The sequence below is a fragment of the Ascaphus truei genome, chromosome 4, assembly GCF_040206685.1.
Source record: "Ascaphus truei isolate aAscTru1 chromosome 4, aAscTru1.hap1, whole genome shotgun sequence".
NCBI classification, from domain to species: domain Eukaryota; kingdom Metazoa; phylum Chordata; class Amphibia; order Anura; family Ascaphidae; genus Ascaphus; species Ascaphus truei.
The window spans coordinates 302,869,144-302,891,513 of NC_134486.1; the positions used below are offsets into that span (position 1 = coordinate 302,869,144).

The 22,370-nt window shown below is 46.5% G+C and overlaps 1 protein-coding gene across 1 annotated transcript in view; it reads left to right on the forward strand.

The window, feature by feature from the left end:
* TAGAP (T cell activation RhoGTPase activating protein) overlaps window positions 1-22,370 on the forward strand; it is a 158,045-nt gene that overhangs the window by 108,423 nt on the left and 27,252 nt on the right. The window contains exon 4 of the mRNA XM_075597758.1: window positions 8,212-8,376. Within this exon, the coding sequence (XP_075453873.1) occupies window positions 8,212-8,376 (165 nt within the window). The remainder of the gene's footprint in view (window positions 1-8,211; window positions 8,377-22,370) is intronic.

Here is a 22,370-nt window from a genome sequence, read left to right on the forward strand (position 1 = left end):
AAGAAGATGTTGAGGCAACTTCCGTTGCTGGATTTAACATTGGGCTCTATTGGATTACAAAAAAAGAAGATAGAAGATTAAAGAAAAGAAGAAAAGAATGACAGATGAAGATAGAAGAAGAGGAAATAATGGAAGAAAGAAAGATTGATGCTGTTCTTCAATGAGTATGGAGTTGGATTGCAGTAGATGATGTCGCGGGTCGAGAGCTTCCTGAAATGCCGGGATTCAGAGGGTGAAGACTTCTAAAGGTAAGATAAATATTGAATGTATGTGAATGTCTTTTTTGAGGTTTTTTAAATGTATTTATTTATTTTTATGTTTTTCATTGCCCATTGACTGCCAATGTATTAATCTGTGGGTATAGGTAAATACAGTGACAGGCAATGTATTTTTTGGCAAATGCTTGTTTTGTATTGATTGGTATTTTTTTTTTCTATTTCTGTTTATTGTTATGATAAAATTGTTTTGAATTTGGATGACTTGTTTTTAGTACATTTGTTGATTGGCTACCGGTTTAATTTCTTGATTTGTTTTGTTGGTTGTGTGTTTCTTTAATTGTATTCTATTATTTTGGTATACTCTCATTTTTATTCTTTAGTGTTAGATATTTTTTATTGAGTTGAGTGTAGTTGAGGCTTTTTAGTTCTATAATTGTTGTGGTGTTTAGGTGCGTGTTTATTTCTTTAATTGTTGTGTATTGTTGTGCTTGATTATTTTAATAGGTTGGCCATTGACTGCTATAGTGCCTTATAATGCCCATATTATATGGGTATGATATACCACTGTGCAAATCAATGGGTGGGTATAGTGGGTCCGGGGTGGGGGGTTAGGCCTCTTGGATGGGTAGCGGGAAAGGGTGGGTTAACCCCTTAATAACTATAGCGGTTATTAATCGCTAAGGTGATTAAGGGGTTAGGGGCCAATAGATTGTAATTTTTCATGTACTCTTGCTGGCAACGGAGGACATGGACCTGGAGTATGCTGATGAGGACACCCTTCATGATGGCAGGGGTAAGTAGAAAGTTTTATTTACTTTATATATGCTGGCTGGCTAATGTTTGATGTTATAATGAGCAAATTAGCTATTCATATCTGGATAATAGTTATTTTGCCTAATATACTGTATGTGTTGTGGGGGGTTGTTGGTGGTAAAGGAGGAGGGTAGTAGGGTTGTTGTGTTTATTGTTGTTTCTTGGGGTAGAGGGATTGGGTGAAGGGTGTATTAGCCCCAAGGGTGGGTGTTTAGGCCTTCCGGGGGATAGCAGGACTGGTTAACCCCTTCATTATCATATCTGTTCCCACTGCTATGGTAGTGAAGGGGTTAACTCCTCCCACCACCTTCTAGCCAGGCCTAAGCATCCACCCTGGGACTAATACCCCCTTCATCCACCCCTTCTGCCCCAAGATACAGGCTGAGGTTTAACCCCTTCATTGCCTTAGCAGCTAGCTAAAAAAATTAATTGAGATTTCAGAACGTCAAGCAAACAACATAGTCGTTGCGTTGTCATGACTCCAGCGCAGCAGAGTTTAACCCTAACTTAATGCCTGACTAAACTAGAAAACCCATTTCAATGATAACATAAAACATATAAAACCACATTGTGAGTGTAAGGTAGGGATGGATGGGGGGGTGGGGGAAGAGTAGCAGAGGTGTTGTCTGTGTTTAACACTGTGCCACAGAGTTTAGAAATTCCTTCAGTTCTTTACTTGAAGTTTCGTGTGGAGTGTGGCTAGGCCCTCAACTACAACTTTCCATTGTCTTCCTCTCAGGGCCTCTCCTCCCGTCAGAGGAGAACGCATCTAACACTATTATAGCCAAGCGGTGGCATTGCTCACCCCTGGGATATCTGTCTGGCCAACCAAGGCAGCCAGATATTTTGAAATTTCATGCCAGTATCATTAACTAAACTGGTTAATTTTTCATCTGACAAACAAACCAAATCCTGTTCCTAATTTTACAATTGTATATATTTTTTTAATTTTAGCATATGTTTAAGTGTGTGGAGGTCCAACCCTGGATATTGTGTTATAATGTGATGAAATAAACATGTTTATGAAAGAAACAAAAAAGTCAGTTGATTGCTTCTGCATGCAAATTTAAATCAGGTCAATAGTAACAAAACAACTGATGCATGTTCACTGGCATATTAAAAATAAGTTGTTACAGTCCATTGACCAGAAAACAATTCTAAAATGGGAGTGAAGATTGCCAGAATGGTTAACAGTCAAACCACATCTGAGCATAGGAACTCAAACCCTTTCAACAGATTATTGCACATTTTCATCTTTCTGGTATGATAATCTTGAAAAAAATTAAAGTTGTCTTTATATAGATATACTGTAGTGTAGTATTTACAGTGTAGACTGCACAATATAAACCAATATACTTCTACAGTGTGTCTGGCAGGTATACATGAATTTACAAAAATGTTCATATTGATAAAACGTGTATTCTCTGTGTTTAAATGGTGCACATATATTTGCTTGAGGCCTAATTCCAGAAATAAACGTTAATTCCTGAAAATTTATTTTATGCATTTTTTAAATGTATTTATAAAACACCAGCCAGCGTACTGTATGCAGCCATTTACAGAGATAATATATGAGACATAAAAAAGGGAAGAGAAAAACAAATCCGTTCATCTTATACCAGTGGTTCCCAAACTTTTTCGGTTCAAGGCTCCCCAAAGCAATCAGAATTTTTTCAAGGCGATCAGGATTTTTCCGCGGCGCCCAAAGTAAAAAAAAAAAAGGTGTGTATACATACCTAACAGTTGCAGTGCGCAGTTGGTGTCTCTCTCAGACACTAACACACTCTCAATCTCTCTCTCTCTGACCTCACTCTATCTCTCGGACCTCACTCTCTCTCTCTCTCAGACCTCACTTTCTCTCTCAGACCTCACTCTCTCTCTCTCTCTCAGACCTCACTCTCTCTCTCTCTCTCTCTCTGACCTCACTCTCTCTCTCTCAGACCTCACTCTCTCTCTCAGTCCTCACTCTCACTCTCTCTCTCTCAGACCTCACTCTCACTCTCTCTCTCAGACCCCTCTCTCTCTCAGACCTCACTCTCTCTCTCAGACCTCACTCTCTCTCTCTCTCTCTCTCTCTCTCTCTCTCTCTCTCTCTCTCTCTCTCAGACCTCATTCTCTCTCTCAGACCTCACTCTCTCTCAGACCTCTCTCTCTCTCTCTCTCTTAGACCTCTCTCTCTCTCTCTCTGACCTCTCTCTCTCTCTCAGACCTCTCTCTCTCTCTCTCTCAGACCTCTCTCTCTCTCAAATCTCTCTCTCTCTCACAGACCTCTCTCTCTCTCTCTCTCTCAGACCTCCCTCTCTCTCAGACCTCTCTCTCAGACCTCTCTCTCTCTCAGACCTCTCTCTCTCAGACCTCACTCTCTCAGACCTCACTCTCTCAGACCTCACTCTCTCAGACCTCTCTCACTCAGACCTCACTCTCTCACTCTCTCTCTCTCTCTCTCAGACCTCACTCTCTCTCGCAGACCTCACTCTCTCTCGCAGACCTCACTCTCTCTCGCAGACCTCACTCTCTCTCGCAGACCTCACTCTCTCTCGCAGACCTCACTCTCTCTCGCAGACCTCACTCTCTCGCAGACCTCTCACTCTCTCTCCCAGACCTCTCTTTCTCAGACCTCTCTCTCAAAGCTCTCTCTCTCTCTCTCAGACCTCTCTCTCTTTCTCTCTCTCTCTCAGACCTCTCTCTCTCTCAGACCTCACTCTCTCTCTCAGACCTCACTCTCTCTCAAATCTCTCTCTCTCTCACAGACCTCTCTCTCTCTCTCTCAGACCTCCCTCTCTCTCAGACCTCTCTCTCAGACCTCTCTCTCTCAGACCTCTCTCTCTCTCAGACCTCTCTCTCTCAGACCTCACTCTCTCAGACCTCACTCTCTCAGACCTCTCTCACTCAGACCTCACTCTCTCACTCTCTCTCTCTCTCTCTCAGACCTCACTCTCTCTCGCAGACCTCACTCTCTCTCGCAGACCTCACTCTCTCTCGCAGACCTCACTCTCTCTCGCAGACCTCACTCTCTCTCGCAGACCTCACTCTCTCTCGCAGACCTCACTCTCTCGCAGACCTCTCACTCTCTCTCCCAGACCTCTCTTTCTCAGACCTCTCTCTCAAAGCTCTCTCTCTCTCTCTCAGACCTCTCTCTCTTTCTCTCTCTCTCTCAGACCTCACTCTCTCTCTCAGACCTCTCTCTCTTTCTCTCTCTCTCTCAGACCTCACTCTCTCTCTCAGACCTCACTCTCTCTCTCAGACCTCACTCTCTCTCTCAGACCTCACTCTCTCTCTCTCTCTCTCTCTCTCAGACCTCACTCTCTCTCTCTCTCTCAGACCTCACTCTCTCTCTCTGACCTCTCTCTCTCTCTCAGACCCCTCTCTCTCTCTCAGACCTCTCTCTCTCTCTCAGACCTCTCTCAGACCTCTCTCTCAGACCTCTCTCTCTGACCTTTCTCTCTGACCTCTCTCTCTCTCTGACCTCTCTCTCTCTCTCTCTGACCTCTCTCTCTCTCTCTCTCTCTCAGACCTCTCTCTGACCTCACTCTCTCACTCACTCTGACCTCACTCTCTTTGACCTCACTCTCTCTGACCTCACTCTCTCTGACCTCACTCTCTGTCAGACACAGACAGACGGACACTCTCTCTCACAGACAGACGGACACTCTCTCACAGACAGACGGACACTCTCTCTCCCACCCACCTGCAGCCCGTTTTTCACACCCACCCACCCACATGCAGGCCATTTTTCACACCCACCCACCAGCCGTTTTTCACACCCACCAGCCGTTTTTCACAAAGCAGCCCGTTTTTCACACCCACCCACCTGCAGCCCGTTTTTCACCAGCCCGTTTTTCACACCCACCTACCTGCAGTCCGTTTTTCACACCCACCCACCTGCAGCCAATTTTCACAGCCACCCACCCACCTGCAGCCCGTTTTTCACACCCACCCACCTGCAGCCCGTTTTTCACAAGCAGCCCGTTTTTCACACCCACCCACCTGCAGCCCGTTTTTCACACCCATCCACCCACCTGCAGCCCGTTTTTCACACCCATCCACCCACCTGCAGCCCGTTTTTCACAGCCACCCACCCACCTGCAGTCCGTTTTACACACACACACACACACACACACACACACACACACACACACACACACACACACACACACACACACACACACACCCTGCAGCCCGTTTTTCACACACACAAACACACACACACACACACACCTTGGTGCTGCCTCTGTCGTCTGGTGGCTCTGTATATGCAATGCCGGGCAGGCTGCAGCCCCATTGGATGGGAGCAGTCAAGTGACCGCTCCTCCGCTTCCCCTCAGGGAAGTCTCTCCTCCACACGCATCAGCAAGCATGCGGAAGGCCAGGCGCTGCCAGGGAGACCGGCGCCGGCTTCAGAGGTTTTTTTTTTTAATTAACTAGCAGCCCTTGTTTCCCGCTGCTGGCGGCCTGATCGCGGCGCCCCTCTAGCACCAGGGCGCCGGGGCACACACTTTGGGAAACAATGTCTTATACTATATTTGTGAAAGCACTGTATGCCTGTCTGGATGTCCTGTGTCCCTAGGGGAAATCTCATTGGTCCCTTGGCCCGCCCGCCCCCGCACACCTCTCATTGGCCTGAGGCGGAGTGACGGGCCAAAGGTCCAAACACACACACACACACCTCCCCCCCAAAAAATAAGTACAACACTCCCCCCCCTCTCACCCCTGTGAACTTGCCCCCCCCCCCCAACTATCACCCCTCTGGCCCTCCTCAACGGCTGGCCGCCCTTGACCACCCACCCTCTCACCCCTTCTCCCTTCCCGGCGCTGGCCTGCAACAACAGAGCCACCCCCTATCACCATTACGGCCCCTTTGCTACGCCCTTACCCCACGCGGCACTTTCCGCCGCGGGTCCTCTAAAACGAGCACGCTGCCGGCGGGGAGGGGTGGTTTCGGGGAGCAGAGGGGTCTGGCGGCCAGAAGGGGATTAGCAGTCAGGTTCCCCGCTTCGGGTCCAGCGGCCGCGCACGGTAGGCGGAGGTACAGCCACTGGTGTGCCACGTGGTGCTCCCGCAGGGGGAACACAGGCACTTGCGTGCTCCGAGCGTTAGGCCCGCCCGGTCCCGAGGCGGGAAGTGGAGCGGCCAGCCATGCGGCACCCCCCCCCCCAACAACACCCTCTATCAGCACACGTACCCCACATCGCTGCCGCCAGACAGCAGAAACAGAACACTATCACCACCCCCCCTGCCACCACTCTGCGGGACCTCAAAAACAGCCCGCACACACCCCCCCTGTTCCCTCTCTTTCTCCCCCCCCTCCCCTCTCTTTCTCCCCCCCCCCTCCTCCCCTCTCTTTCTCCCCCCCCCTCCCCTCTCTTTCTCCCCCCCTCCCCTCTCTTTCTCCCCCCCCTCCCCTCTCTTTCTCCCCCCCTCCCCTCTCTTTCTCCCCCCCCTCCCCTCACTTTCTCCCCCACCCTCCCCTCTTTCCCACCACCCTCCCCTCTCTTTCCCCCCACCCACCCCTCTCTTCCCCCCCTCCCCTCTCTTCCCCCTCTCTTTTCCCCCCACACCTCTTTTCCCCCCACACCAACCCACCTCTTTTCCCCCCACACCAACCCACCTATTTTCCCCCCACACCAACCCACCTCTTTCCCCCCCACACCACCCCACCTCTTTCCCCCCCCCACACCACCTCTTCCCCCCCCCCCACACCACCCCACCTCTTTTCCCTCCCCACACTACCCCACCTCTTTCCCACACCACCTCTTTCCCACACCACCTCTTTCCCACACCAGACCACCTCTTTCCCACACCACACCACCTCTTTCCCACACCACACCAACCCACCTCTTCTCCCCCCCACACCAGCCACCTCTTCTCCCCCCCCACACCACACCACCTCTTCTCCCCCCCACACCACCCCACCTCTTTTACCTCCCCACAACACACCACCTCTTTCCCACACCACCTCTTTCCCACACCACACCACCCCACCTCTTCTCCCCCACACACCACCCCACCTCTTCTCCCCCCCACACCACCCCACCTCTTCTCCCCCCCACACCACCCCACCTCTTCTCCCCCCCACACCACCCCACCTCTTCTCCCCCCCACACCACACCAACCCACCTCTTCTCCCCCCCACACCAGCCACCTCTTCTCCCCCCCACACCACACCACCTCTTCTCCCCCCCACACCACCCCACCTCTTTTACCTCCCCACAACACACCACCTCTTTCCCACACCACCTCTTTCCCACACCACACCACCCCACCTCTTCTCCCCCACACACCACCCCACCTCTTCTCCCCCCCACACCACCCCACCTCTTCTCCCCCCCACACCACCCCACCTCTTCTCCCCCCCACACCACCCCACCTCTTCTCCCCCCCACACCACCCCACCTCTTTCCCACACCACATCACCCCACCTCTTCTCCCCCCCACACCACCCCACCTCTTCTCCCCCCCACACCACACCACCTCTTCTCCCCCCCACACCACACCACCTCTTCTCCCCCCCCACACCACACCACCTCTTTTCCCTCCCCACACCACACCACCTCTTTCCCACACCACCTCTTTCCCACACCACACCACCCCACCTCTTCTCCCCCCCACACCACCCCAACTCTTCTCCCCCCCACACCACCCCACTTCTTCTCCCGCCCACACCACCCCACCTCTTCTCCCCCCCACACCACCCCACCTCTTCTCCCCCCCACACCACCCCACCTCTTCTCCCCCCCACACCACCCCACCTCTTCTCCCCCACACACCACCCCACCTCTTCTCCCCCCCACAACACCCCACCTCTTCTCCCCCCCACAACACCCCACCTCTTCTCCCCCCACACCACACCACCTCTTCTCCCCCCCACACCACCCCACCTCACAATTTTTGAACAACAACTTCATCATATCATTTCACGCATTTACATCCCGGGCAACGCCGGGTATATCAGCTAGTAATACATAAAAGAAAACATTAAGTAAAAGCAGTCCCTGTCCCAATGAGCTTACAATCTACAGTAACTGTGTGACCAGACAGATCTACTCTTAAACTGGATTAAGTAGAAGATTGTAAATAAAAAAAATGTTTATGGTTTTGTACATGTCAGCAAATGAGCTGGTTCTATCAGTTTATCCCCAAAAAGTGAAATGTCACAAACTTTTTCTGGTCATTTTTTCAGGTCTGGCACTAGTTTCAGATTGAAGCACAAAGTGGACCTCCATGAGATGATGGCATTTTCTTGTGATGAAAGGCAGGATGAGAAAGAAACTTGTGCATTCCACAGTACTCCCAAGAACGCGCTCATCTTCACCTGGCCCTACAATGGCTGTATTGCCTCTTTCCGGTGAGTGGGACGGAGGGACATAAACTGATAGCATAAGAATAAGATAACTCTTGTACACCATCAGAAACATAAAGGATTACCTGCAAAACAACCAGCCTGCTTTACCAGTGGTTAAAGTGCCCTTAAAAAATAGTGGAACTATGTCTGATTTCAGATGAGACAAATCAAGTTAATTAAAGCTGCAGTTCAAGCAATATCCTGCACGTGTGGTGTTTTTAATAAATCAGTTCTGTAGTAAGAAAAAATACTTTTAGCATTTTCTGTTTAAAAAAAACATTGTGGTAATCAGTTCCCTTTTTCAATGTTTGACTTTGCATTGCTCCTTAGCCTTCATGACTAGAGTTTTCATTGGTGCCCACCACTGCTTTATCTCTAAACATGATTTACTATTCTTTATCCATAGAAAGCAATGTCTTTCAAATACTGTACACAGTAAAGGAAATCTCAGGTAACATTCAACATAGGGGAATAGATTGATACAGTTAAAAGATAGAGCACTATATATGGAAGATATCATAGACACACACGTGTATGTGTATGCATGCATGTATATATAGACTCTGCATACATTAGTAGGAGGTGGCAGAATGCCTGCTTTCCAGTATGTGAGAAGTTAATTCCACTGATTAGGCAGTCCACAGGTGATCCTAATTAAGTAAGCTCACCTGATTTTAAAAGAGGAAGAGAAAATGCCTCTGGAGCAGTAGTTTCTCTCAGACACTGAGAGGGGACAGAGGAGAGCTGACAGACAGACACAGGCTGCTCATATTTTTGCTGTCCAGAGGGGAATAAAGCTTCCAGGAGCCAAGTGGTGTTACTGAATATTGTTGGCCTGGTCTAGTTTAGCTAGCTAGCCAGCCAGGTAGATAGACTGAACTTTTGTTTAGTTAGTTTCCCTAACAGGGATATGATTTTGGTTTATGTTTTGTTTTACTTAAAGGGACAGAGCATCCATTGTTTTGTTATATTTTTGGACAACTAAAACCACCACCAGCTTATTTCACCAGAAGAATTATGTTGCCTCCTCACTTACCACGGTCATCCAGCCACAAGACATTATGTATGTGTGTGTGTGTTTGTGTGTGCGCGTGTGCGCGTGCGCGCATGCGCATAGCCAGGACTGGTTTCTGGCTACCAGTCTGCCCCCTCCTGGCATAAGCCCTGGTAATAGCAGGCCTGACAGTAGTTATCATGGGTTTTCCCCATTCACAGTAGCTTCTTGATTGACAGGGGAGGCGGTGGGACTAGGCCTGTGTTTGTCCAATCATGGATTCAGACCTGGTACCTACTTTCCTTGTACTTAAGGAGCTACACTGCTGAATTTAGTCAGTGCATCTACCTCCTTGAGAGAGGCTGGTCTACCCTAACAACTGTGCAGGGCTCTGCCAGTTTGTACTACCTCCCCTTGGTGAGTGGAGAGGGAGACTATACCCTTTACTCCACCAAGGATTAAGGTAAGAGCATGGGCTGCTTCAGGTGCCCTTGGCCTGGAGTGGAGGTCCAGGGTACATCCTGAGGGTGAAGCCCCATGAAGTGAAGTATGCTATGTATGCTGTTCCATCTGCCAGTGTACTAAATAAAGTGATACTGTTCAAAGATATCTTCCTGCATGAGACTACAATCTATCAGGGGGAGGGGAAGTAAGTTCTCCTGCAGGGATTGTCTCCACATCTCTGGAGCCTGCAAGAGATGGAGGCGCTGACACAGAGGAGAGAGAATCAGATTTTACCCTAGAATCCTGTCCTGTTATCCTCTACAACACCGCAGGAGACACAGATCTACTGTAAGCCAACAAGTATGCATCACACCATGTATTGTCTTCCAGGTGGGAGGAGCGCTGTAATTCTCAAGGTGATATGCAAAAAAATGGAAAATAGTATAATAGTGCAGATGTTATTAAAAAAAAATTGAATATACAATAGTCTCTGTGTTAGTCTCACTCACAATATGATCAAATATAACAGACGTATCAGAGATCCATCTCTCTCTGATAGGAGCCCTTTAATGGAAGCCCTCTGATGATGGAAGCCTTACAACTGTGGAGCTGGTAGGCTTGATGTATGATGAACTCATGTAGTACTCAATGTACCTCCCAAGGAATGTGATAAAAGAAGAAAGAGAGCGCACAATAGTGTGGTATGAAAAGGGTATAATGTAGCACAAGAATAACAAATAAGTAATGCTCTCACATTTGAACATAAGAGATAGATCGTTGGAGAAGACTGTAGGTAACTCATGGGGGGACGCCGGTGTGTTCAGTCACTGGAAAAAAACTTCTGCATGCGTCACATCCGTCTACGTCATGTCCTGTGACGGCTTTAGTCAGGGCGGAAGAAGCTGCCTGGTACTCTGGTCTCAGTGACTTGCCAGCACCTCCCCGCGCTATTTCCCCAATGCACAGTGTCCTCCAACAGCTGATTCAACGCGTTTCGCTGTTGCTTCGTCAGGAATCGTCAATTTTTTTAATACCATCTGCACTATTATACTATTTTCCATTTTTTCGCATATCACCTTGAGAATTACAGCGCTCCTCCCACCTGGAAGATAACGCAAGACTATATTGGACCTGGACAGTCCTTTAAAGGGTGTAGAGCTGCTGTATTTATTTGTATTTCACATTTAATATTTATGGATCACGTTGTTTGGTGAAGGTTATTTATCAACTACATTTATATATATTTACTTACATTTAAGTTCACAGTTATTGTTGATTTTTCATCACTAATTCACTTTATTATTCCACTATTAGAAGCGCCCGGTGTCATCCTTTCTTTGTTCTATCACACCATGTAGTAGGGTGATCTCCCAGAGGGTGGGGGAAACACTGCTATATATATATATATATATATATATATATATATATATATATATATATATATATATATATATATATATATATATATATATATATATATATATATATATATATACAGTGTTCGACAAACCTATACATTTGCTCGCCCCGGGCGAGTGGATTTAACATCGTGGCGAGCTCCTATTGGCCCAAGCAGCATACATTTGGTACTAGGTGGCGAGTAGATTTTCTTGTGTGGCGAGTAGATTTTTGGTGATTTGTCAACCACTGTGTGTGTGTATATGTATATATATATATATATATATATATATATATATATATATATATATATATATATATATATATATATATATATATATATATATATATGGAGAAGAATGACCTAAGCGCAAGTGAGATAAGGAATAGAGAGAACACAAAAAAGAATCATAGGGCAGTATATCTATATAGAGTGGATAATAGGCTGGTAAGATATGCGCTTACACTGATTAGATAAATATAAGCCTGTAATCCTCTCAGGGACCCACGAACGTAGCTGTGGATGGCTTGTCTGTAAACTGCTGGGACTTCAGGAACTGCTCCTTGCTGGCAATCTGCTGCTGCTGTTTCAGGTGCTCTTCATCATAGGCACTTGTATCTCACTGTGGAGGAATCTCACAGGGGGGGGGGAAGGAGGGAGGGGGAAAAAAAACGGAAGGGAACAAAATATGTGTAAAATCGGTTTTAATCTAAAAATGGAGACTAGTTAAAATCTAGGTAGTCAACTCACACTTTGTGAGAGAAATAAAGGCAGTAGAGAGTGTTTTGCGAGTCTCTCACACTCGTGTTGAAATGCCGGTTACCAGTCCTCTCTGCAGTGTCTCTGAGTTCCGCACCACGTGATCGGCCGTGGTGTATGACGCTGCATGTGACGCGGCCCAGCTCTCGCGATATTTCCTGTCTGTCAGTGCAGGGATTCAATTCTGGAGCTCCAAATGGAAATCATGCAGAGGCTTCTTGGCGTATCTCTCCTCACTGCTGATGAACAAGCTGGCCCTACGCGTTTCTCCCAGCGGGCTTCGTCAATTTAAATCCAAGCATGTCATTAACCATTTAAATCAGTCTAAACGTCTTACTAGACCTTCCAATAGAATTCTATCCACCAATACCTAATTTGGTCCCCCAAAGTTTATTACTAAATATAATCCATCACCTGACATCATTTCCAAAATTATAAACAAACATTGAAATGTATTTTGGTGTGATCCACATTTGGCTAGAGAATTGCCAAATAGGGCTCCAGTAGTATTTAAAAAGGCCACTAATATTAAACATACCACATCTCCTAGTTTCTTCAAACTTTGGCAATTTCACATGCAAAAGGAATTGTTGCATTATGTGCCATCAATTTAACTAGACACTTAGTCAAAGGACAGATTGAGGGGCCTATGCACTAAGCACCTTTTCGCCCAAAAAGCCTACTGCTATTCAGTAAGCACCGATAAGTCAGCGATAAAAGCTCTTTTCTTAAATTATTTTTTTTCCTACAGAAAAAAAAACCCACCAAAGGGGCGGCGAGAAGACACTTATTGACAGGTTTTCCAACTCGTCCAATTCTAGTAGCCCCAATTAGCTTGTCAAGGCTAATCACTGCTTTAGAATAGAGATTTCCTCTCAAAATCCTCCCACCAGGAAAAGTTGGCAGGAAGGTGGCGAGAAGCTGCTGATACACGGCAAGATGGGACTTAGAAAAAAAATGCATTTTTCCTGTATCAAATTGATGCCGGGAGCCTCCAGAGCTGATACCCATTAATATCAGCACCGGAGGCCCCGGCATAAATCCCATGCAATAAAAATGCATTTACAGACAACTTTATTACCTTAGCGACTAACCGCTAAGGCAATGAAGGGGTTAAGGAACAACAGCAGCTTTATTGGGGGTAGAGGGGGTGAGTGAAGCGGGTTCTTGGCCCTTCACTCATCCTTCTGCCTCCAATAAACATTACAATATTTACTAACCACCAATACACAACACACCCAACCCCTGTGGCCCCACATAAAAGCATTTAAAAACAATTATACACAGGAGGGATAACAGAGTCCAGTAGGGGTCCCCGTGAGTGTCGATGGGCCTCCAGGTGGTCCCCCTGGGTGTCTGGGGGTCCTTAGGTGGTCCCCGCGGGTGTCTGGGGGTCCTCAGGTGGTCCCCGTGGGTGTCTTGGGGTCCTCGGGTGGTTCCCACGGGTGTCCAGGGGTCCCCGCTGCCCTGCGGTACCAATCCTGTGTCTAACAAACCCCAAAATAAATGCATACATTCAAATAAATACATCCCCCCCCCCCAATACATACAGTACAGTAATAGGCAAAATTACTATTATCAAGATATGGTTAATAGCTCATTTGCCCATTATAAAATAAAACATTAGACAGTCAGCAGAAATAAAATAAATAAATCTTTCTTCTTACTCCTGCCATCATGAAGGGTGTCCTCGCCTGCATTCTCCAGGTCCATGTCCTCCGATGCCAGCAAGAATACATGAACAAATACAATCTAATGGCCCCTAACACCTTAATCACCGTAACGGTTAATAACTGATATAATAATTAAGAGGTTAACCCCCTGTGCCATGCTACCCACCTGGGAGGCCTAAGCACCAATCCCAGGCCAACTATACCCACCCTGTAACCTTTGATTGGCAAAGTGGTATATCATACCCATATAATATGGGCATGATAAGCCACTATATCACTCAATGGTCAACCTAATAAAAAACAATTCATGCCAAAAATACACAATAATCACATAAATACAGAACCACCTAAACACCCCAAAAATAAAATAATAAAATAGCCTAATAGTACACATCACAAATAATTATCTATCACCAAAATAGCTAAATTATAGCAATTGTTAATCCAAAACAATACAATTAAATAAACAACTATCCAAGCAAACTATTAAATAAATAAAACCATTAATTAATTTACACTAGCCAAGAAAACCATTAATTAATTTACAACACTAGTCAACAAAACAATTAATTAATTTACAACACTAGCCAACAAAACAATTAATTAATTAAAACCAGTAGCCAACAAAATAAATAATTAAAAACGCTAACCAATCCTAAAATGTACTAAAAACAAGCCATTCAAATCAATTTAATCCAAATAATAATCCAAGAAATATGCAAAAGAATGCACAAATCAGTGCACTGCCCAAGGACACAGGTGTATCAAAAATGAAAAAATAAGTTTATTGTCAATCAGACATGACAAACAAGGAGGTAGAAACCCTCCAACACGTTTCACACAGCGGGAAGCAGGGGGTGCCTGAGGCTGAAATCAATGCGGTTCATCTCAGGAGACCCCTGCTCCGCACACTATTAAAAATTACATTAAAGCAGCTTCATTACCATAGCAGATAGCCGCTATGGTAACAAATTAATTTAAAAAAATTATTTGGGTTTTAATACTAGTGTATTGTAGCAAGGGGTCTCCAGAGCAGAACCTTGTTGATTTGAGGTTCCCGAGAAACAGGCCCCGTTATGGGGTACCGGTATCTTCTATGCGTTTAAATGTCCCGCGTCACGTGACCATGGGAATAAAATGCATAGGAGATACCAGCACTCCATAATGGGGCCTGTAATTTGGGAAGCAGTTGGTTCCCCAACCTCAAATCCACGAGGTTCTGCTCCAGAGACCCCCTGCTACAATACACTAGTATAACATTTTATATAAAACATTTTTGATCTGTGGCGAGATTTGCGCAGGGAGAGGCAGCTGTCTCTATGCAGCAGAAATAACTCGCCGGGTGAGCCCTTTTCAGAGAGGCGATCATCACGTCACCGGCTACTCACCAGTTTTGCAAATGTTGCTATCACAGGTATTGTGGACTTTATGCATACCGTGATAGCAACGCCATCAAAACTGGCCATTTAAACAGCCCGACGATTTTTTTTCCCGCCACTTAGTGCATAGGCCCCAGAGTGTTTGTCCACACATGTTGTGTATATGTTATCCTGTTCCTGTGGGATGCAATAAATTGGGAGGACAATAAGTTCTATTAGTGTTAGATTTTTGGAGCATAGGAGGAATGTCATTCAAGGTCTCCTTACATACAGTCTAACTAAGCAATTCAGCCTACACCATAATAAAAAATCACAAATTGCTTAGTATCAGGGGTTTTGTGCATATCCCCACCTCTAAATTGGAGGGGTGGGGGTATATTCAAGACCCTCTCTATAACGAGAAACCTACTGGATTTACACCCTGGGCACTCTTGCACCTACCGGATTCAATGAATGGATTGATACCATTACACTGGTTAATCTACTGTTGTTCCTTTGCTTGTCCGCTAGTACTTGCCTGGTTATCCATATCATTTTTCATCTACCAGCAGTTTCTCCTGGTTTGATTTTATCCCTGTTATTTAACTGCCATTCGTTTTTGATACTAATTTTTTAACTAAAAAATGTTTTGCAATACTTTTCTAATTATATTTGATGCTCTCCTACTGTATGAGGTTGTATCAATTTTAATGTTCTATTATATACTAGTATTTTTTTCTGGTATATATTGTGGCTAACTTTCTTATGCTTATATGTGGTTTATATTGTATTCTATGGGGCCTATTGTAGTAGATTTGATACAATTGCTGCTATCTCAAAGGGATTAGCATGACCCCATCGAATGGTTTGACATTTGTTATCACAAAGTCTCAAACCGTAAGTTAGGAAAATGCCAATACCGTACGGGACAGCAGAGATGAGGTCTCAGCTAGTATTGTAACAAATCCTACATTTTGTTGGGTACCTGGTACTGGATATCCGGTAAAAATGGGCAATTTCACCGGGCCGGGTACCGGGTACCCTCGATACCCGGAATGTGGTAAACTAAAAAGGCAGATTGCCCATTTTTAAATTGATCCACAAAAATCTGCGGACCAAAGGAACTGGCCGATCCGAGGTGAATCCCAATCCACAAAAACAATGTGCCCATCTCTAATTGGCACAATCACAGTTTGAAGATTAAACCCCCATACAGTAGTCTCCTCTATTTTGGTTCCAGTCAGATTTTAGATTTCCCTCATTTTAAACTTGTACCTATAATTAGTGCTAATAGATGCTGGAATCTCCTCATAAATTATCTACTGTGCTGTGATCGCAGGGGTTCTGTAAGGAAAGACAAACAACTCTCATTTAAAAAATAACTATAGATGTTTTGGTTTACTTTGGCTGTGAAAGTGCCCTCTCCTAACTTCTGCATTGTTTTCATTAGCTTCTCTATCAATAATGACTAAACATTTGCACAAATCTCATTCATTGAAACAGGCATGCTTCATATTCACATGAGTTTACAGTTACCCCAGTGAGTCATGCATGTGTGTGCCGTTGCTAATACTTAGATGTTACAACATTACAGAAGCACATTCAAATGATGCTTTCCTCTTTCACCCTGTTTTAAAAGCAGTTGACATCGTTCCATCTTCCTTATCAGTAACGTTTGCAATGTATTGTTTTAAAACGTTCACGGTTTGCCAATTCACCTTCAGAGATGCAGGGGGAGTGCGATGAGAATTTGAATTAAAAAAAACTGCCAAATTTAAAACGGCTAACAGTTAATACCTCTCCCGGTCCAAGATCCAGCTGCATCTCTGTTCCTCCCCTCTCACACAGCACGAGAGCATATGCAGGCTCTCTCACAGCTACAGTACTAGTGCTGTCAGAAGCTGGCGAGTCCTAAGTAGTAACTTTGTTACTTGTGTAGCCATGTCCCCTCTGCCTGTCGCCCCCCCCCCTCACCTTGCTGGTGATCGCGGGTGCTGCCGAGCCCCAAGGCGGTCCCGTCGGCCTATCGCAAGAGTGGGGGCGGGTAGGATCCTGTTTCGGTGGTTGCCGGGGACGCGTGCGGCCAGTTGCTAGAGCCGCGATCGTGTTGCAAGGACTCCCGGCGCTCCCGAAGCAGGGCGGCAGGGCGCCACCATTTTCAATGTAGTTGCGCATGCGCAATGGGTCGCGGCATACAGTGGCCACTACGGAGGATGGCGCATGCGCAAGACAAGCGCGCGAACGGGGGATCAGAGGAGGGCTCTAGTTAGGGACTACAAGTCCCATGAGCCTTAGGGGACCCCACATGACGCCAGGGAGCCAATAGGGCTGTAGCATCTCCATGCAGAGGAGATTAGATACATTTCGCAGGGTTTTGCAGCAAGTGAGTCAGGGCCAGGAGAAGCTAGGGAAGGAGGTAGGGTGCAGGAGTCAGGGACTCCCTGCACTAGGCCAGCAGCCCCCTAGGCCCCAGATAGCCCTGAGCCAGCCAGTAGTTGAGATGTTTCAGGGACAGGCCCCAGGTTAGGGACCCTGCCCCTTACTATCCAGAGCCAGTTAGGGACACAGCGGATGCTGCGCTTCCATCCAGAGGCTTGGGATCAAGCCTGCTCAGCAGAGAGAGCGGAACCATACCAAGGGTGGACCGCCTTCACAGATCTTCTCACCGGAGGAACCGGACATCACCCTAAAGCTCGTCTGATCCTTTGTGAAGAGTCTTTAACGCCCAGGTGCCGTCGCACTGGGCAGGTAACGTTACGCACGTGCACACACGAGAGTACTCTCACATAGTGGCAGCGCTGACCAAGGGACAAGGGGGGTTATTCTGTGGACACGGTGTGGGGGTACACGGTGGTGGGTGTGGGGATTATGCAATATCCTTATGCAGTGCTAACCTTTAATGTGTTTAGTAAATGTTATGCTCATATATGCAGTAAGGCCTGTTCTGTTTTACAACCGTTTGCTTAACGTGATTGTTTCCTGTGAGGGCTCCTCCCACTCCGTTGGGATCCCTCCCAGGTGGAGGCGTTGCACCACGAGATTGTATTATATGTATGTACCCCAGGCTCCCCGAGCGGAGGCTTAGGCTCCTGAGAGCCACACAGGTATACACAGCAGGTAGTAGCGTCTGTATTCACAGGGAATACCCGTTACACTTGCAACAAAGTAATATTTCTTCCACAGCTTGTATAGCTTGTACTAAGGTAATTTGTATGTTTTTTATTTAAAATCACTGTCCCCCCACTTCTCTTTCCCATCTCCATTTCACCCATCTCCCTTTCACCCCACTCCCCTCTACTCCCCCCTCGTCACTCTCCCTCACCACTCTCTCCCTAACCACTCTCTCTCTACCCCCTCACCTCTCTGCCTCCTCACCTCTCTGCCTCCTCACCTCTCTGCCCCCCTCAACTCTCTCCCCCCTCACCTCTCTCTCCCCTCCCCTCTCACCTCTCTCTCTCTCCCACCCTCACCTCTCTCTCCCCCCTCACTTCTCTCTCCCTCACCTCTCTCTCCCCCCCTCACCTCTCTCTCCCCCCTCACCTCTCTCTCCCCCCCTCACCTCTATCTCCCCCCCTCCCCTCTCTATCTCCCCCCTCACCTCTCTCTCCCCCCTCACCTCTCTCTCTCCCCCCCTCACCTCTCTCCCCCCTCACCTATCTTTTCTCCCTCCTTAACTGCTATTTCTCCCCCTCTCCTCTCCACCTCCACCTCCCCCCTCCACCTCTCTCTCCCCCCTTTCCCTCACCTGTCTCTCTCCTCTCCACCCTCACCTGTCTCTCCTCTCCCCCTCACCTATCTCTCCTCTCCTCACCTCACCTGTCTCTCCCCCTCACCTTTCTCTTCTCCCCCCTCACATTTCTCTTCTCCCCCCTCACCTCTCCACCTCTCTCTCCCCCCTTTCCCTCACCTGTCTCTCTCCTCTCCACCCTCACCTGTCTCTCCTCTCCCCCTCACCTATCTCTCCTCACCTCACCTGTCTCTCCCCCTCACCTTTCTCTTCTCCCCCCTCACATTTCTCTTCTCCCCCTCACCTCTCTCTTCTCCCCGGCCCTCATGTCTCTCTTTCCCCCCCTCACCTCTTCTTCTCCCCCTGCCCTCATGTCTCTCTTCCCCCCCCCCTCTCACCAGTCTCTTCTCCTCCCCCTCACCTCTCTTCTCCCTCTCTTGTTTTTCTTCTCCCCCTCCTGTTTCTCTCCTCCCCCCTCACCTCCTTCCTCTCCACTCTTCCCCTCTCTTCCTCTCCCCACCCTCCTCCCCTCTCCCCACCTCTCCTCTCCCTCTTCTTCTCTCCTCCACCACTCTCTCCCCATCTCCTCCACCGCTCTCTCCCCCCTTCTTTCCTCCCTCCACCTCTCTCTTCTCTCCCCCCTCACCTCTCTCTCCCACCTCACCTCTCTTCTCCCCTCCTCCACCGCTCTCTCCCCTCTCTTTCTCCCTCTCTCCTCCACCTCTACCTCTCTCTCCCCACCCTTTCTCTCCCCCTACACCTCTCTCTTCTCTCCCCCTCACCTCTCTCTTCTATCCCCCTCACCTCTCTCTTCTCCCCCCTCACCTGTCTCTCTCCTCCTCCCACACCTCTCGTCCCCACCTCTCTCTTCTCTTCACCTTTCTCTTCTCCCCCCTCACCTCTCTTCTCCCCCCTCACCTCTCTCCTTCCCCCTCTCTTTCCCCCCCTCACCTCTCTCTCTCTTTTCCACCCCCTCACCTCTCTCTCTCTTTCCCCCCCTCACCTCTCTCTCTCTTTCCCCCCCTCACCTCTCTCCACTCTCATTTGGTACTTTACTTCTTTTTCCTAGACAGGTGCATCAGCGTAGTTACGATTTATATATCTATACAAAAGTGTCTATTCTTTTTTGAAAAAGCCTACATTTAGCCTATAATAGTAATAATCCCCTCAGAACAGGGCATTACTGGCCAATAATGCACTGGCTGGGTTAAAGTCCCACGGCTTCGCATCTGGCCTTCAACTCTTCCAGCCAGGGCATTATTGGCCAGTAATACCCTGTTCTGAGGGGATTATCTACTTACATGCTACTCACTATACTGCCTTTTTTTTATTACCAACCCCAGACTGGTATTAGGCCAATCCTGCCTCTGTATGTAACGGCCACTATAGGCACAGGCAAGGTAATAATAGCCAGCCCATGACAAGTTGGCCACTTGGGATCCAAAAGGCTTAAATTGTGCACATACTGTGGACTTTTTTTTGTTTTATCTGCAGAGTGTTTATGTTGTGTGTTAACCTTTGGTGCCTGAAGACATTCCATTGCTAGCTTCATGCATCCTAGGGGTTAAATCATTTTACACCATAAGATTTTGTTAAAAGACCTATTACATAACCCTATGGTGGAAAAGTGAAATGTCTTCTACCTCCCACCATTCCTCTGCATCATTTGCACTGATCAACGCAGGTTTCTATGAGGTTAACAGTTTGTATCATTATTGTTATTTAACAGTAAGCTATGTCTTCATGTCCGCTAAGGTAGTCAGGGGTTAAAAAACACCAAATTATCTCGCCACTGGATGTCACAGCGGTATAGCCACTATGGTATACAAGTGGACACACCTCCTCCCCACATTTTTTTTCTACTAGTCCAGGTTTTTTCATTCGGTTTCCAAGGCAAAATACAATGCAGAATTGTCCAGCTTTAGCACTGTGTACAAGCTGAAACAAAACGTCAGAAAAGGCAACTTCAGCGTATATATACAGTAGAATACAGGATGAATAGATAGTTTACTGAAGCCAGGGACTTTCATTGGAGATTTGGCCTGCAAATGAAAATCCATTCAAAGTTGCCTTCGGGCCTGCTTAGGGTATGTCTTCACCCTACATAGAGTACCCAAAAGAGGGCCTCTGTGTTGTTTTACAATGTTTTGGGCTATAAAGCTGGGCTAATCTGCCTCTTCAATATATACTGACTATGGCCCTTAGTTACTACAGAGGTATTTTAAAAATATATATATATCGCTGCAATCGCAATTTTTTTTTTATAAAGTCAAAATTGTACACAGAAATACTGTATCAACCTTAATTGAATCTGGACCAAAGTGTGACGCTTAGAGAGATGTATGTAGAAGCCGGAGCACAGCCAGTGTCCAGGGTGAAAAAAATGAAGAGATTCCAGGGCAACTCCAAATAGCAATTAATTGATTGTGTATAGCTCACAATGGATGGGTGAAAATGCACCTACGGGTTTCGTGCGTTAGCACTTTATCAAGGTGTAAGGCACACATACAAAAAACATTTTCTATAGTTTACCTTTCGCGCCACTCATTGCCGGGAATGACGTCATCGGTGTGCAACTCGAAAACAGGTTGCGCTAACGCAATGTCATCCCCATTGGCCCTGAATGTCAGCAGACCAAAAATTAAATAGAGAAAACATTAATCAGTCCCTGAACGGACAAACACAATAAAATATGCATAAAACAGTGACAAACACAAACATTATCTTAAAAATATATGTATATCCCTGCCAAATTGGTGAGTATATTAAATAATATGTATTGATCACAGACAGTAATAAAAACGAATACTATAAACAATAACACATTAATATAAATAATATTTCAAACAAATAACCATGCATGATGCCTATATAAATCATGAAGGTAGAAAAAACAGGATATTCAGCGCTCGTGCTGTGTGATGGTGTGGATGATCCCTTTGCAGCATGTACATAAGCGTCTCCCCAGAAACTCTCAAATCTAGGTGAACCCCCCTTAGAAAGGGGGGAAGGCACCCTGAAAAACAAGATAATAAAAAATGCACAAATGCGCACCAGGGATTAGTGGAAGGTAATTTATTAAAAATACACAAAAACTGAGGGGATCCAACCCCACCTCAGAACAGCTGTGCAGCTGAACGGCTAAGTACTACCAAGGAGAACACCTAATGGTGACTAAACCCTAAGCTGTACAGTATACAAATACAGTAAAATTTATATAAAAAACATAAACGAAAAAAAACAAACATGAAAACAACCTATCAACAGATTTGTATAGAAACCGCCATAGGGTTGGGCACTGGCAAGGGGAAACGGACACTCACACTGAGACAGTCAGCAGACTCGCGGTGGCTGCACAGGATCCGGATCTCGGCACCGCGGAGATGGATAAAACCGCTGCTGTCTCCTGCATATATAGATGATATAAATCATTCCTGCAATAAAATACATACTCATACCAATCCAATCAGGGATATAGAATAAACCTCTTTTTCACCTACAATGGATATCAATATGAAGACCAAATAGGTCCTATAAGCATAAGACAAAACTTTATGAACTGTATATAAACAACTCAAAATCATAAATATAGTTAATATATATGTAGATTCCCATAGGATATATGGAAAGGACCAGAACATGA